The sequence below is a fragment of the Mixophyes fleayi genome, chromosome 4 (genome assembly GCF_038048845.1).
Source record: "Mixophyes fleayi isolate aMixFle1 chromosome 4, aMixFle1.hap1, whole genome shotgun sequence".
NCBI lineage: Eukaryota > Metazoa > Chordata > Amphibia > Anura > Limnodynastidae > Mixophyes > Mixophyes fleayi.
The window spans coordinates 2,961,532-2,978,727 of record NC_134405.1 but is presented as its reverse complement, the minus strand read 5'-3'; the positions used below and the strand labels follow the sequence as shown (position 1 = coordinate 2,978,727).

At 43.9% G+C, this 17,196-nt stretch overlaps 1 protein-coding gene across 1 annotated transcript; it reads left to right on the top strand.

Annotated features, from left to right (window-relative positions):
* Nucleotides 1-376: 376 nt before the first annotated feature.
* On the top strand, nucleotides 377-15,374 carry LOC142149615 (thialysine N-epsilon-acetyltransferase-like). Its single transcript, XM_075204938.1, has 6 exons — nucleotides 377-442; nucleotides 6,940-6,991; nucleotides 7,730-7,816; nucleotides 10,451-10,552; nucleotides 13,055-13,095; nucleotides 15,142-15,374. Exons 1-6 carry the CDS (start codon nucleotides 377-379, stop codon nucleotides 15,322-15,324), a joined length of 531 nt encoding a protein of 176 aa, XP_075061039.1. The 3' UTR covers nucleotides 15,325-15,374.
* The last annotated feature ends 1,822 nt before the right edge of the window (nucleotides 15,375-17,196 follow it).

Here is a 17,196-nt window from a genome sequence, read left to right as displayed (position 1 = left end):
TAGAATGTCACACACCAGTACACTCACACACAGAATGTCACACACCAGTACACTCACACACAGAATGTCACACACCAGTACACTCACACATAATGTCACACACCAGTATACTCACACACCAGTACACTCACACACAGAATGTCACACACCAGTACACTCACACATAGAATGTCACACACCAGTACACTCACACACAGAATGTCACACACCAGTACACTCACACACAGAATGTCACACACCAGTACACTCACACACTGATACACTGACACAGTCTCACACCTTCTCTTTGCTCCTTGGACTTGTGACTGCTGGGGGCGGGGTGTCTGGGGGTATAAGGTGGGGAGAGGGATCCTCTCTGCTCACTGTGTGTCAGACAATGGCTGGTTACAGGGTGAGAGCTGCAGAGCTGGAGGACTGTCAGGAGATAATGCGGATGATACAGGTAACAGTCCCATACACTGCACTGTACTGCTCCATGTTAGATGTATCTCTTACCTCCCATTATTATTACCCTTTGTATATTATAAATAGTGCACTATTATCACATTCAGTAAACATGGCATGCTGGGGGTTGTAGTGCTGCCAGGTCCTCTGTGTTACCTGCAGCTCTATAAACAGTCACAATACACATTGCAAAGACAGCTCACTAGATTCCCATGGATGGGGGCTCTGTGGTTAGCACTTCTGCCTCACAGCGCTGGAGTCATGAGTTCAATTCCCGACCATGGCCTTATCTGTGTGGAGTTTGTATGTTCTCCCTGTGTTTGCGTGGATTTCCTTCTGGTGCTCTGGTTTCCTCCTACACTCCAAAAAAATACTGGTAGGTTAATTGGCTGCTCACAAATTGACCCTAGTGTGTGTCTGAGTGTGTGTGTGTGTGTCTGAGTGTGTGTGTTCGGGAATTTAGACTGTAAGCTCCAATGGGGCAGGGACTGATGTGAATGAGTTCTCTGTACAGCGCTGCAGAATTAGTGGCGCTATATAAATAAATGGTAATAATAATAATACCCAGAGTGCACCTCTTCCCATGTCTCTCCCAAATCTAGTGCAATGCCAGAACCCTGCAGGAATAGAGAATGCCCACTGTGTAAATGAATTGCTGACACAAAGACAATTTACTGACACATTGTAGCCTTGTTTGATAATAAGGGAGACTAGTTATAAATAATTATAGTAATAAATAATATAGTTACAGTGTGTGTGAGATACAGAAGATACATAGGAGATTTCAATTGTGCAGATATTGTAGTTTATATTGTATGGTTACCCTCTATTTGTTTGTTTAAGAATTTTATTACTTTGTTTGTAGTGTGTGATTAGTGGGGGTTAACTCATGAAAGTGGTCACATGGCTATTTGTACCTATTTAAACAGCAGTGTGAGGCTGTTAGCTAGTGAAGATTCTTCTAAGTGAAATCCTTACAAGTGTATTAACTAGTACAGTTAGAGATATACAAGAGGAGAACAGGAGGGGAACATTCTACCTGCAAACACTGCTACCTGAAGACAACATTCCACAATCAGCCTGAGCTCTGATATCCTCCACCACCTGGACTGCTACCTGCCTGGACACTCCCTGCTGATCTGTTTCTCACACTTATTCAGGCTGCTGCAGTATTATCACTTGGTGATTCCTCTTATGCTGCTTGGATTCACACTTTTAAACCACACTGTTACTCCACTTAGCTAGAACTTTGAACTGGCTCCCTCTTGTCCTGTGGATTTGTATCACCAGCTTAGTGCACCTTGTATTATGCCTTGTTTTATACTATTACCTTCCAATCTTACCTGATATTACTGTCTCACCTACCTGTTTTTTCTAAACCCACCCATCTGCTATCTCTGCTTTCCTTTCTGCTTCTTATTTCCTGACTCATACTTTACATCTCTTCTTCCTCTTTTCTCTCCTTCTAAATTTGCATTCTTTTTATTCACCTCTTGTGCTCTCACCATTTCCTCACTACACTTGTTAGCACTTACCATTCTTGATTTCTGAATTCTTTCACCTGTATATTCCACACCTTCTCTAGCTTTATCATGATTTACTCCTCTCTCACGTCTGTCCTCTCCCTCTATCCCCCTGCTTCCCATGTCCAACCTTTCCATATTCTTCCTCCTCCTCACTCCCCCTCTCACTTCCCATCCCCCTCCCTATTTCACTCCTCATCTCTTCTGTGCCACTGATCAAACAAGCTGCCCCCCTCTTACATCTTTTCCTCTCCTCCCTTTCCCCACTCACACTCTTTCCCTCTTGTCCCCTTCGCTGCTCTTCTGTCAGCGTCAATCTGCTCCTACCTACCACCTCCCTCTCTTTCCCCCGTGCTAATCTTCTCCATCACGTCACTCCTATCTTCTGCTTCTCCCACTCATCAACCCCCTTATCTGCCCCATTGCCACTCCTCCCCTACCTCTTGCTCCCCTGCCCCTCGTCTCCTGTCTGCTGACAAATCCCCTCTTATTTCTGCTTCTTGTCCAATTCCAAACCTCTCTTCCTGTCATTCCCCTCACTCCTTATCATACTCACCCTTGCAGACGAGCAACCCCAACAATCTCATCTACATCTCTCCTCTTCCCTCTCTTCCACTATCCTGTGGTCTCTGGAATGCCAGATCAGTCTTTAACAAATTGATCTCTATCCATGATCTCTTTTTCTCTAGATCCCTCAACCTGCTTGCCACCACTGAAACCTGGCTATCCCCTGAGGACACTACCTCTCCTGCTGCTCTCTCTTTCGGGGCCTTGTCCTTCTCCCACACACCCAGACCTGGGGAACGGCAAGGTGGTGGCGTCGGCATACTTCTCTCCTCCTGCTGTTCTTTTTGGGTTCTTCCCCCCCTGAACCCTCCCTCTCTTTTTCTTCTCTTGAGGTACACTCTATCCGCCTATTCCACCCAGTCCACCTTCATGTTGCTGTTATCTACCATCCTCCTGGTCCTGTCTCCCAACTCTTGATCACTTTCTCTCCTCTGACCTTCCCTCCCTGATCTTGGGGGACTTTAATATCCCTATTGACAATCCCTCAGACCCTGCTGCCTCCAAATTTCTCTCCCTCTCCTCCTCCCTTGGTCTCTCTCAATGGACCTCCTCTCCCTCCCACCGCAGTGGCCACTCCCTCGATCTGCTTTTTTCACACCTCGTTACTGTCTCTGACCTCATTAATTCACCTTTTCCTCTCTCGGACCACCATCTCCTCTTTTAGCATCTCTCCACCCCTCTCATCGTCCCCGTCCCCCAAGGTTACTCTCACCAGGCGTAATCTTGACACAGTTGATCCTACCACTTTCTTCTTCTCCCTGGGCTCGCTCCTCTCCCCCATCACCACTCCTTCTTGCCCCGATAAGGCTGTCTCCATCTACAATCGCACTCTTACCGCTGCACTTGACTCTGTCGCCCCGGCTGTCATCGTCAAGCTTCGTCAGTCCCCGCCGCAACTGTGGCACACTAAACTTACCCGCTATCTTCAAAAATACTCCCGCAGTGCAGAACGGCTTTGGAGAAAGTCACACACTCATGCTGACTTCCTCCACTTCAAGTTCATGCTTGCCTCTTATAGTTCGGCCCTATCCCTCTCTAAACAATCTTTCTTGAAAGCTCTCATTTCTTCCCAATCCTCCAACCCCCGTTGGCTTTTTGCCAACTTCAACTTCCTCCTCTCCCCTCCACCTCTCCCACTCCCCCCACGCTCTCTGCTGTCGACTTTGCTACCCACTTCACCTCCAAGATTGAGTCTATACGTCATGACATCTCCCAGCAGTCCCCTCTTACCCCACCCTCTCCCCCCTCCATGCCCATTCTGTCCCCCTTCTCACCCTCCTCTGCTGCTGCTTCTGCTATCTCCTTTCTCTCCTCCCCTCCAGCTAGCTCTCCCTCCTTCTATTCCTTCACTCCGGTATCTGCAGATGAAGTCCATACCCTTCTCTCTTCCTCTCCCCCCTCCACTTGCACACAGGCCCCAATCCCCTCCCACTTCCTCTGCTCCCTCTCTCCCGAAGCCTGCTCCCACCTTGCACATCTCCTCAACCTCTCCCTCTCCTCTGGAATCTTCCCCTGCTCTTTTAAACATGCTCTTGTCTCCCCCATACGCAAGAAATCGTCTCTTGATCCCGCCTCTCTCTCTAATTACCGCCCTATTTCGCTTTTTCCTTTTGCCTCCAAACTCCTTGAACGGGTTGTCTACAACCGTCTCACCTCCTTTCTTTCCTCTCACTCACTCCTTGACCCGCTCCAATCTTGTTTTCGCTCCCTCCACTCCACTGAAACTGCCCTCACTAAGGTCACTTATGACCTTCTCCTTGCTAAATCCAATAGACACTACTCCCTCCTTATCCTTCTTGACCTCTCTGCTGCCTTCGATACCGTAGACCACACACTCCTTTTGCAAACTATCAAATCTTTAGGCCTATGTAACACTGTCCTCTCCTGGTTTTCCTCTTACTTCACCAACCGCTCCTTCTTAGTCTCTACTCATTATTCTACATCACCCCCTCTTCCCCTACCCGTTGGCGTTCCTCAAGGCTCCGTTCTTGGCCCCCTGCTTTTCTCCCTCTACACCTCCTCCCTTGGTGTCCTCATCCACTCCTTTGGCCTCCAGTACCACCTCTATGCTGATGATACCCAAATCTATCTTTCATCCCCTGACCTCTCCCCTTCCCTTCTGTCTCGTGTCTCCTCCTGTCTCTCGGCCATCTCATCTTGGATGTCCCAACGTTTCCTTAAACTCAATATTTCCAAGACCGAGCTTATAGCTTCCCCCCCCCCCCCACCTGCCAGGTCTCTCCCACCTCCCCCCTCTCTATTTCTGTTGATAACACTACCCTCATTTCTGTCCCCCAAGTCCGATGCTTTGAGGTCATCCTTGATTCCTCCCTCTCATTTAAGCCTCACTATCTGTCCCTCAAAATCCTGCTACTTCCACCTTTGGAATATATCTAAGTCCCTTTCTCATCACGGAAGCCACGAAAACCCTTGTTCACTCGCTTATTATCTCTCTCCTTGACTACTGTAACCTTCTTCTCTCTGGCCTACCTGATTCTCGCCTTGACCCTCTCAAGTCTATCCTCAATGCTCCTGCCCGCCTCATTTTTCTCTCCCGCCGCTCTATCTCTGCAGTCTCCCTCCAACAGTCACTACATTGGCTCCCCATACCCTACAGAATTAAATTTAAACTCCTCACCCTCACCTTTAAAGCTCTTAGTCAATCTTCCCCTCCCTACATCTCCAATCTCATCTCTACCTACACTCCTACCCGCCCCTTATGCTCTGCCTCTGACCGCCGCCTCATTACTTCACTGATCACCTCCTCTCACTCCCGTTTCTAGGACTTTGTCCGGGCTGCTCCCCAGATGTGGAACGATCTTCCACGTTCCATCAGGTTAGCATCTACTCTCAAAGGCTTCAAGCGTGCCCTTAAGACTCATTTCTTTATTCAAGTCTATCAGTTTTCCTAACTTACATGTCCTGGCTCTTTCCCCCAGTTAGTACCACCCTTTATGTGTCTTCCCCCTTCCCTTTAGGTTGTAAGCTCTCATGAGCAGGGCCTTCTTTCCTTGTGTGCTCCTTCTATTGTTCCTTCACCCTCTGTACCTCTTGGCCTGCTTCCCTAGCCCTGTTTTCCCTGTTTTATTAAGCTTCGGCCTACTTCTTGCTGATTTCTACCATCCCTTCCACTATGTGTCAGATATAATCTGATTTGCTTTACCCATGCACCTGTGTTTGTATAGATTTGTGTATCATGTTGTGTCTTGGTGCTGTTTTCTGTATATGTAATGTACGGCGCTGCGGACCCTTTGTGTCGCCTTATAAGTCAAAGATAATAATAATAATTTAAGACTACTGTAACATTGTGTCTGTACATCATACAGGAGTTACTATGTATCAGTGTATTACAATGTATCTGTACAACACTGTGTGTGGCCATCAATCAGTAGGAAATAGAGGATTATGGGTAACTGTATGGAGCCTAAATTTCCTTTCAGATCTTGTCATTCATAAATATATATTAAGTCTCCGTTTTATATACACGTCACTCACACATCATAAGCATTACTGTAATATTGCACAGTAACACTTCTGCTCAATATCTGTTATTACTCTGTATGTACGGATACTGCACAACACCACTTCCCTTATATAAGGCTCAATATATTGTGGTATATTGTCTGTATGGTGAGTGTAGCTCTCAGTATATGTCCTTAGTTTGTCTTATTCTGTGTATATAGACAAGTAGACAGTACTACTGATGCAATACACAGAATATGTTACCTTGCTGATTGTTTGGGATAATTTGCACAGTACTAGGTGCCTGATTCATTAAGGATCTTAAATTAAGAGGATTCTTATTTCAGTCTCCTGGACAAAACCATGTTACAATGCAAGGGGTGCAAACTAGTTTTCTGTTTTGCACATAAGTTAAATACTGACTGTGTTTTCATGTAGCACACAAATACTTGATACCTTATTTGTACACTGAAATTTAAAGTTGATATTTGTGTGCAATATGAAAAAACAGTCAGTATTTAACTTATGTGCAAAACAGAAAACTAGTTTGCACCCCTTGCATTGTAACATGGTTTTGTCCAGGAGACTGAAATAAGATACCTCTTAATTTAAGATCCTTAATGAATCAGGCCCCAGTTCTCTTGTTCTGTATGCTAGGTGCATTTTGTTCTATGGATATATATCTGCACAGTAACACTTCTCTTCTAATGCTTGCTGGATATATTTCTCAGTATGTTACTTTTCTGTATGTATGGGTAACTGTACAGTACAACTTCTCTTAATCACTGAATACATTTGTACAGGGACTCGGTCAACAGATGGGCTTAGTATGTATTACTATTAAGATTAATTCTGAGCTGTCTATGAAAGATTACCTCCTATTATTAGTTCCCCCCCCCCCCCAGGCCCTACCATCTGTAACCAGCTTTGTCCTCTGTTCCAGGAGTTGGCTGAATATGAGATGTTTTCGGATCAGGTGAAGATTACGGCAAAAGGTGCGGAACGCTGTACAATAGAATCACTTCCAGGGTGGGGGAAAAATAACAGGGGATATAGATTATGTTAGTGACTATTACTTCTTCATTTGCCTGGGATTGCCACCAATTTTCCAATCCATGTCATAGGCGTACGCCGCACATATAATTAGAGTGTGCACCCAGGAGACCTAGAGAGGATTTCCAGCACCACCAAGATGGAGTCACAATATGGGACATTGCCAAAATGTTCACAATAAGGATTAAATCAGCACAGTTCATACCTCGCTGCCACGTCTGGTGGGACATGGTTGAAAGGACTACTAATAGCCATACTTTCACTGCATCCAAAGCTGGTGTGGAGGGAACTGCTGAAGTGGGGATAAAAAAGTAACCAACTTGCCCATCAGTCCTCACTATATGCCATCACACCTGCCCACATGCCAATGAGACCTCTTCACATGCCCATCTGTCCTTACTATATGCCAACACATCTGCCCATGTGCCCATCAGACCTCTTCACATGCCCATCAGTTTTCCTCATGTGCCATCAGATTACTACATGCCCCATACAGCCCTCGCACACATCTGTACCCATGCAGAGGAAGGACGGAGGGCACACTACACTCACTCTTCTTCCCTTGATTGGATGAGCTCTTACGCTCTATTTGGCATTGTGATGGTTGACTTCTCATGGTACTGGGATGTAGTGATGGTGAGAATTCTCTGTGTAGTAATCTCCAGTTTGTTTACCCTCAGATCTCCTACGGGACGGCTTTGGAGAACCTGCCCCTCTCTTTCGTTGTCTGGTAGCAGAATGTGAAGATGAAAACAGACAGGGGGCAGGTAAGAGGACCCTGTTAAATTACATATGGCACGTGTTAAACCGGTTTCCTCCAGCAGAGGTCATAGCACTGGATTTTCCATTGGTACTAAGTAACTCTCATTGTAAAAGTCATTAACTCATAAAATACATTCCCAGTTGAAAACTAAACTGCCAGCTTGTCCCCCTTACCCATAAGAATTATTAGCACCAGTTCAACCCACTCTATAGTTTGCCACTGAAGCAGGGAGACAAAGAGCGCACCTCTCCTTCCTCCTGCAAAATCTGCTAGCCCCATCAGCACAGAGGAAAACCTCACCTGTGAGTAGTAGCAGAGGCGTTCTTTCAGGCAACTAGGTACAGTGGGTACCAGGGTAATGGGTGAAAGTTAGAATAAAATTAAGTTTGTAGAACTATAAGTCTCAGCATGTCCTGGCAACCAAGACACGCTGGAACATGTAGTGCCACAAACATACCTAATAGATAAAACATACCTAATAGATAAAACATACAAAACACACAGCTTTTCAAAACCGTTTAATTAAAATTAAAATTCCCCCATGCACTTATTAACCATTTTCTTAAACACCTAAACCCCCCCAAGGGATTTTCTTCCTGAAGTAGTCCTTTGAAGATTTTCATCTAAGACCTAATCTTAAAGGGAATAATAATAAACCACAGGAGACACACACAACTCCTACTTATAATGTCCCTCTGAGCTTTAAGGATGTAATATAGGATCATGTTCCGTGTGTGATGCAAGTTTGCCGTATAGATGCTTCAGCAGAAGTGTCATCATCCAGCATTCACCTGAGCCTCCATTGTGTGTGTGTGTGTGTGTGTGTGTGTGTGTGTGTGTGTGTGTGTGTGTGTGTGTGTGTGTGTGTGTGTGTGTGGCAAAGGGTTAATTAAAAGCAACCACCTGGTCTGTGTAGTAATGATTATTACTCTCCCTCCCTGTCTGTCTCTTACCAACTATGCCACCACCAAGTTTTTTTTGTGAAGAGCTGACAATCTTACTCAAGAAGCTTTTGGTTCTCCCATTAAACTTATCTATCACAATTTACTTGCATCAGAGTAATCATAAACCAAATGATCTCCTCAATTTCAACTATGTAGCATTTTAATATCAAGCTAAGTCTGACATGTGAACTTTTTGTAAGTTAATATTGATAATAAATCCACAATGCTTAAGATGAAAACAATTAACAAAATGACATACACAGATATACTTCAACAGCTTTTGGTAAAATAAAAAGGAATAAACAACAGAAAAAGGTAAACTCACAATTGAACAAGTTTTCTACTTGCTGGGAGGAAAGTAATATTGGGACACTTCTCAATATGAAATTGACTCCCAAAAGTGAATAAATCTGATAGATTTACAGGACATTTTAACCATGCTGCAGGTACCCACAATCCCTCTTCCTGTGATGCTGGACTCAGAAAGTCTGTGTAAATGCAAATCTGTTTTTATGACTTCTTTTCAAACACATTTCAAATCAGCATTTATTTACACTGGCATAACTTCTTACCAGAATGGCATACAAATATTATATTACTTCCACACAACGGGTCTTGCATCCTCTTTCATTTGCATGCCAAACATGACTCCTGTAATTAAGATATTTGAGAAAATATGACATCTTCCTTTTCTCCTTATTCTCCTTCATTCAAACTTATCTGAGCTGCTTAGTCACACATTTGTGATGTGGTGTCACAGAACACCAAGGATGTGAAGAATCTTTAATGGGATATTATTGATAGAATCTTGAAGAGAGATTTCCAGGACTTAAGCTTTTACGACTTGTGCCACAAAATTGATATTGGGTGCTCATCTGAAACTACATGTCTGTATCTCTGTATTCAAAAATACCTCATGGGTAGAGCAAAAGGTTTAAAAACCAAATTAAAGAGATAAATTAATTTAGTCTCCCCCAACTCCGTTTTAACCTATGGCTGGATAAAGAGTTAATCTGAGCCACCCCAAACTAATACTGTGAATTAATTCACAAACACATACTTGTAGTTTTATATGAGTAGTAATTACCTTGCATATGACAGTCAGCATCTTACATTTTACAGCGAGGGGTAGATGGAACAGAGCAATGTTCTGCAGATCTCTAGTGAGGTCAGTAATGTAATAATCTGCAGAATATATCACTATATATCTATCAGGGGGTAGATGGAATTGACAACTGTTAGACTAGGGCATATATAAGTGCACCATTTTTAGTGGTGCCTCCAACAAGTCAATCTGCTCTGACTTTGTGCTATTTCAGGTCTGTTAATACACCAATCAGTGAATTCGGAAAACAAAAGCAAATCTATTTTACTTCTATTGAGTCCAAACATAAGCTCTGAGTGTTCTGTGAGGTGAACAGGGATCTCAATACACTACACATTATCACCACTAGATGTCAGACTTTCTGCATTCATAGCATGCAACAGGGACTCTCAATATCCTCGGCAGCATACAATTAAAGGTACAATACATTAGTAAAGGATAAAATGGATCGGTGAGGAGCACAAACATTTCAGTAACAAAGTATTGCAGTATAGTATTGTTGTAGTTTTGTGTCTGTTCTGTATATGCAGTGACGCATGTTCCTAAATGAAATCGCTGCACTTACCACATATAAACCTGTATGTTCCAGGTCCTCAACTAGTGGGATACGCTCTGTCATACCCTGTCTATAGCACATTTGAGGGGCGGTCACTGTATCTGGAGGATCTATACGTCACACCGGAGTACAGAGGTAGGTTTATATTTTCTGTGTGTATATATAAACATATAGAAAGGTAGTTCGGTGCTGCGTAGATACCATAGCTATAGACCTATTATCTGTTATAGGTCCCTTCAATCCCAGGAAACATCAAAACATGGACAAAAAATGGAATATATAGTATAGTATATTAAATATACATAACGTTGATAAATAAGTAATTGTAGGTACATTTTAAAAAAAAAATGCTAAATTCAGCTTATATGGATGAAAAAAATGCTAAATTCAGCTTATATGGATGAAAGTAATGAATAAATTCCAAACACTTACTCCTGGTTTAATGGTCACCTCCTAAAGGAAGAGTAGGTCTCCTTGCAAGGTCTTCCTCAACTAGACTGGAACACCTCAGAGATTTTAGCCTGGGGCTCCCACTGCCACTCTGAGTGTCTAATGAAAGTGAGACCACTTCAATCTTCCTCTACATCAACACCTTCCAGCTCATCTATTCTGCCTCCTCAGTACCAGTCATTCCCTGATGTCTTCAACAAGGCTCGTGCTGAAATTCTTCCACCACACTGTCCATGGGATTGTCCCATAGAAGATGCCAACCAGAGGTCGAATATACCCTCTCTCTCAACCCGAGATCCAGGCTACGTCACTCTATGTAAAGGAAAATCTCCAAAGAGGTTTTATTAGATCCTCAGTCTTTCCTGCCGGGGAAGGTTTCTTTTTCGTGAAGAAGGATGGTTCATTACTTCCCTGCATCGTGGGCTTAACACAGTCACCATCAAGAACCGTCATCCTATTCCTCTCATTACGGAATTATTTGACCAGATCAAGGGAGCCAGAATTTTCACTAAGCTAGATCTTCGAGGTGCATTTAATCTTATTCGCGTCCAGTCCGGAGCTGAGTGGAAAACCGCCTTCAATACCCGCGATGGTCATTATGAATATCTAGCAATGCCCTTTGGCCTCTGTAATGCCACGGCGGTATTCCAAAGTTTTATCAATGAGATTTTCCGGGATCTTCTCTATTCCTATGTGGTTGTTTATCTGGATGATATCCTCATGTTTTCCAAAACTCCTGACACCCATAGAAAACATGTGGCCAAGGTATTTTCCAGACTCCGCAAAAACCATTTATATTGCAAGATAGAGAAATGCTCCTTCGAAACTGCCTTCATGCCCTTCTTAGGATGCATCATCTCAGGATATAGTCTCCAAATGGATCCAGAGAAGGTCCAGGCTATTCTAAAATGGCTGCTCCCATCTACCCTCTATGCTATCCATGGAATTCGTGACACTAATACAGTCTGGTCTACAGGGGGGATTATGGGCAGTTGTAATTCACTCCGCTCTGCCCTATTAGATATTGTCACTTCCATTATTACTGGATCTTCCAACCGCTCATGTAAGGACTTCTGCTGCAGGTTATTCTGGTGAACACAAAATTCAGTGACCTCATTCATAAACTCACTGCTGACATCACCCCTGGTAGTCTCTGGTTTCCCATTAGACAACTCTACACTTCACAGTGATTGGTTAGTATTAAAAGGGGCGGGAGTCCTTTGGGGAACATATGATACACTAGCCGTGGCTTTGGTCCACCTTGTCCTTCTCCTGGTTCATTCTACAACATAATGTCAGATCCAACAAATGAGGTCCACCCAGCAGGCGGAGAACACATTTAATACAGATCAGTAGTTTTATTTAGAGATTTATCGATGTTTGCAAACAATGGAAAAAAAGAAATTGTTGCATTGTCATCCAGTATTGAGCTACAAGGGGACCAGTTAAAGCCAATGAGGAACATGAGCATTGTAATCGCTGACACATCAGTCAGGGATGGATACTATCTGCACTGAGCATAAGATACCAGACTGAATGACGTATCCCACAATCCCCTGCACCATAGATGATCCACACATGTTATCTTGCTCCGGATCCTCTGATCATAGTGGTGTTCAGAACTGAATACAGAAGAGCTTACACTTTAACCAGTCCCCTCCCCATGTCCGATAATGTGTGATTCTTGTTTGGATGACAGATCCTAGTCAATGTACTACACCAGAATTAGGACTCTGAATGCAGACAGCACCAATAGATCTGATATTGATGTATCCATTATACATTGTATGTACCGGAGAGTAACCTGGTAAAACTGCCAAAAACATAACCAGTCTGATCATTGAGGTGCAGCCACCTTATCCCAATGTAATCTTATTTGTGTGGAGTTTGTATGTTCTCCCCGTGTTTGCGTAAGTTTCCGCCGGGTGCTCCAGTTTCCTCCCACCTTCCAAAAACATACTGGCAGGTTAATTCACTGCTAACAAATTGACCCGTGTGTGTGTGTGTGTGTGTATGCTAGGGAATTTAGACTGTAAGCCCCAATGGGGTAGGGACTGATGTGAGTGAGTTCTCTGTACAGTGCTGCGGAAAAAGTGGCGCTATATAAATAAATGGTAATAAGCATAATATGTCTATCATACGTGTCATCTTTATTCCATGTCTTCTGTCTCTATATTCACCTGGCAGGTAAAGGGATCGGTTCCAAGCTGCTGACTGCTGTCGCGGAGGTGAGTACTGAACACATAATAGTTATACTCACACTTGTGTTTAGGTGTGAGGGTGTACCAGTGTGAGCAGTATAGGTGAGAGTATGGTAGGTGTGAGGGTGTACCACCAATGTGAGGAGTATAGATGGGAGTATGGTAGGTGTGAGGGTGTACCAATGTGAGTAGTATAGGTGAGAGTAGGGTAGGTGTGAGGGTGTACCAGTGGGAGTAGGGTAGGGTAGGTGTGAGGGTGCTTTTGTGTTTTGTTGGTTTTTACAATGTCTCTCAGTAATAATTTGGAGTGGGTAGGTGTGAGCAGTGTCGGACTTGGCAATGAAGGGCCCAAAGGGGGAATGCAATGGTAGGGGCCCACCAGGGGGTGTGTGGTCAGTCACTAGAGAGGCGTAACCAAACCTTGGTGTGGTAAGCCCACGAAGGACATCTAGCACCGTAGTGTAGTATATAATGAATGCAGTGTGTATATAAAGAGTACGCAATCTTGACCTGCCCCTTAGATTTGGCGGAACAGTCGCCAAAAATCGGGATTGTCCCACTAGAATCACAACATTTCACAGACTCTCCTGCTCTCTCCTACCTGTTCTTGTCACTTTCGCCACCTGTGGCTGCAGGTTTGTTTAGTTGTGGCTTGTCTGGATCCTGGAATATTATTCTCATTTAATAAATAGATCTATATCCCTCACATCAACCCCAACATTAAAGTAATAGTATTCCCATTTAATAAACCTATTTCCCTTCCTCCAAACAGCCCCAGCAATAAATTAATGGCATTTATGTATAATAAATAGGTTTATTTCCCGCAACCGCCACTACCATTAAATAATTCATATTCACATTCAATAAATAGACCTCATGCTCCTTACACTCAGCCCCGCATTCAATTTATAGCCCTCAAACCACCCCATCTTAAATTGATAGTCCCCACTATAAAATTAAATTTCCCCACCATCACCCCACAAACAAATTAGCACCCATTAATTAGCATCCATTTATTAGCAACCACCTATCTCACACACACACTACATTGCCACAAGCCCTCTGTGCCATCACACAAATATTACTGTACCCCTTCATCACAATGCTGTGCACCCTTATGATCACACTGCACCCACCATGCTGCTTTTGCTCCCCCATTTTTCTGCTCCCCCCTTCATCACCCTGTGCCATGCTGCTTTTGCTCCCCTCTTCATCATATGGTGCCATCCTGCCCCCTTCATCACACTGTGCCATCCTGCCCCCCTTCATCACCCTGTGCCATGCTGCTTTTGCTCCCCTCTTCATCATACGGTGCCATCCTGCTCCTCCCTTCACCTTGTGTCATGCTGCTTCCCACCCACCTTCATCACTCTGTGCCATCCTGCTTCCCCCCCCTCCCTTCATCACTATGCATCACCCTGCTTTCCTCCCTATGCCTCCGTTCTTTTTCTTACCTTCCTATTGGCTTCTTTCTTTTCTTCTCTTCTTGTCGTCTTTCTTGATTGCTCCTCTCTGCGCCGCTCCTTACTGAATGTCGGGCGTGACGTGATGTCAGTCCCAACATCCAGTGCGAGCGGAGCAGAGGAGGGCCGCTGGCACAGCTATCATGTGAGTATTTTTTTTTTTATATTTATATTTTTAAAGTACCCGCTCCCCCATCAACAAAGAGAGGAGCCATCAGGCGTCGGGCCCACCGGGGGATACCCCGACTCCCGGCAGACCAGTCTCACCCTGGGTGTGAGTAGTATAGGTGGGAGTAGGGTATGTGTGAGGAAGTACCATTGTGAGTAGTATAGGTTGGAGTAGAATAGGTGTGAGGGTGTACCAGTGTGAGTAGTATAGGTGGGAGTATGGTAGGTGTGAGGGTGTAGCAGTAGAAGTAGTATAGGTGGGAGTAGGGTAGGTGTGAGGGAGTACCTGTGGGAGTAGAATAGGTGTGAGGGTGTACCAGTGTGAGTAGTATAGGTGGGAGTAGGGTAGGTGTGAGGGTCCTTTGTGTTTTGTTGGTTTTTACAATGTCTCTCATCCCTTCTCCTTCTCCTCCTCTTTCCACTGCTGCCATCATCCGCACAGTCCTGTCTTTCTCTAGGATGTGCTCGTCTGCAGTTCTCTGTCCTGGATTGGAACCAAACTGCCATCAATTTCTACAAATCTCGAGGTGCCCATGATATGTCGCAAGAGGAAGGCTGGCGCAACTTCAGGCTCCTCCGTGATGGCCTACAACGGATGACCTCTAGAGATGCAGATGCAAATTGACCCCGACTAGTCAACCAGTTGGTGTATTGTTTCTAGTTAATGTCTGGACTTCTTCTGGGACCTTCTCTAATTGGCAGCAATCACTGAGACCATGAGCAAAGGCCCCACCTCCCATACTCAGTTCCAAAACACGGTATATACCCCATATAGGACTGGTTATATTTTCTTAGATTACGATACGTTAGACAATTTTTCCCCTCATGTTATTATCGCAGATTGAACAGATGTGATATTCATGGAATGTCCACAAAATGCTGAAATTTACCTTCTGTAACGAAATGTAACATAAAATATTATGCTTTATGGGAAATTGATCTGTGTTGCTAATAAAAGCAAAACAAATTTCTACCTGTAATGTTCATTACAATAAACTTTAGTTCAGGGGTGTCCAACCTTATAGCTTCCCTGGGCCACATTGGAAGACGACGAGTTGGTTTGGGCCGCACATAAGATATACTAACAATAACGATAGCTGATCATCCAAAAAAACATAGTTAACATATATATATATGAGAAAAAAAGTGATATATTTATATATACACACAAGTTAACCCGTGCATGATTCTCATGCATTCTAGTCAAATCAAGCTACTTATGGTGTTAAAAAGGTTCTTGTCATGAATTTGGGCCATAGCCCAGGCCTCAACCACCAACCACTCCCCACTGTCACCCCCGGCAACCACCAACCACTCCCAACTGTTACTTCTCCTTCAAGAAATATATATATATATTTTTTTTTAAATCTTTATAAACACTTTTAACAATTAACAAATTAAATGAACAAATTAAAAACATCTTAGTATACCAAATTTCAGCCCTTTCTGAATTTTTTTTTCCCCACACACACTAAGAATTTAGTAGGTCAGTGTATAACTCCGCCCAGCAGGTGGCGCTGCAGCTTGGTTTTATTTTTTACACACACACACACACACACACGCACGCACGCACGCACGCACGCACGCCACTAGACATTTATATTATAGATATATGTATCACTTTTTTTTTGAAATCCCCCTATACTTACCTTTCAATCGCCCTGTTCAAAAAATCCTCTCTAGTTATTATACTATAATCACTTTTTGTATTGTTTCGATGCAATATCAATAAAGGCATTGTATATCAGGGGTACCTGACATATACATCACTGTGACCCCAAATTGTCACCTGTTTTGCTAATTACACCACTATGTTAGTTAAGGGATAACAACTTATAATGGACCAAAGAGAATAATATATAATGCCCCATTAGTATTACAAGTAGAAGTCTGTAGCAGAGAGATAAGGTCCTTGATGCTCCAGGACCAGGTGACTTTTATTCACTGGTCACCGTCCCTTGAAATAATAAAAAAAATCCCCCTTAACTTACCTTTTAATCGGCTTGTTCTCCTGTCCTCTTCTCTTTTTTTCTGCAATTCTGTGCTGCTGATTGTTCTTCTCGCGCGGGTGACTCCTTTTTGCTGCGCTCCGCAATGGATGTTGGGCGTGATGACATCACGTCCGACATTCACTGCGAGCACCGCACGGAGGAGGAGACAATGGAGGGAGCCGGAGTACCAGCTGACGTGACCGCGTGACCGCAAGGTAAGTATTTTCTTTTCTTTTTTTTTTTTTTGCAGGATTTTTTTTTTCCATTAACAGTACTGCCCCCTTGCCACAACCCAAACTCCTTCTGGGCCACATTTACAGGCGTGCTGGGCCGCATGCGGCCCGCGGGACGCAGGTTGGACAACCCTGCTCTAGTTACAAACACACAATTAGGTGCAAACTTACAGTGTCAGACAGGGGTGTGATGGGCCCATCAGATAAAGCAGTGGCCTAATAAATAATATTATTATTTATTTATAAGGCACCGAGAGGAGTCCGCAGCACCAT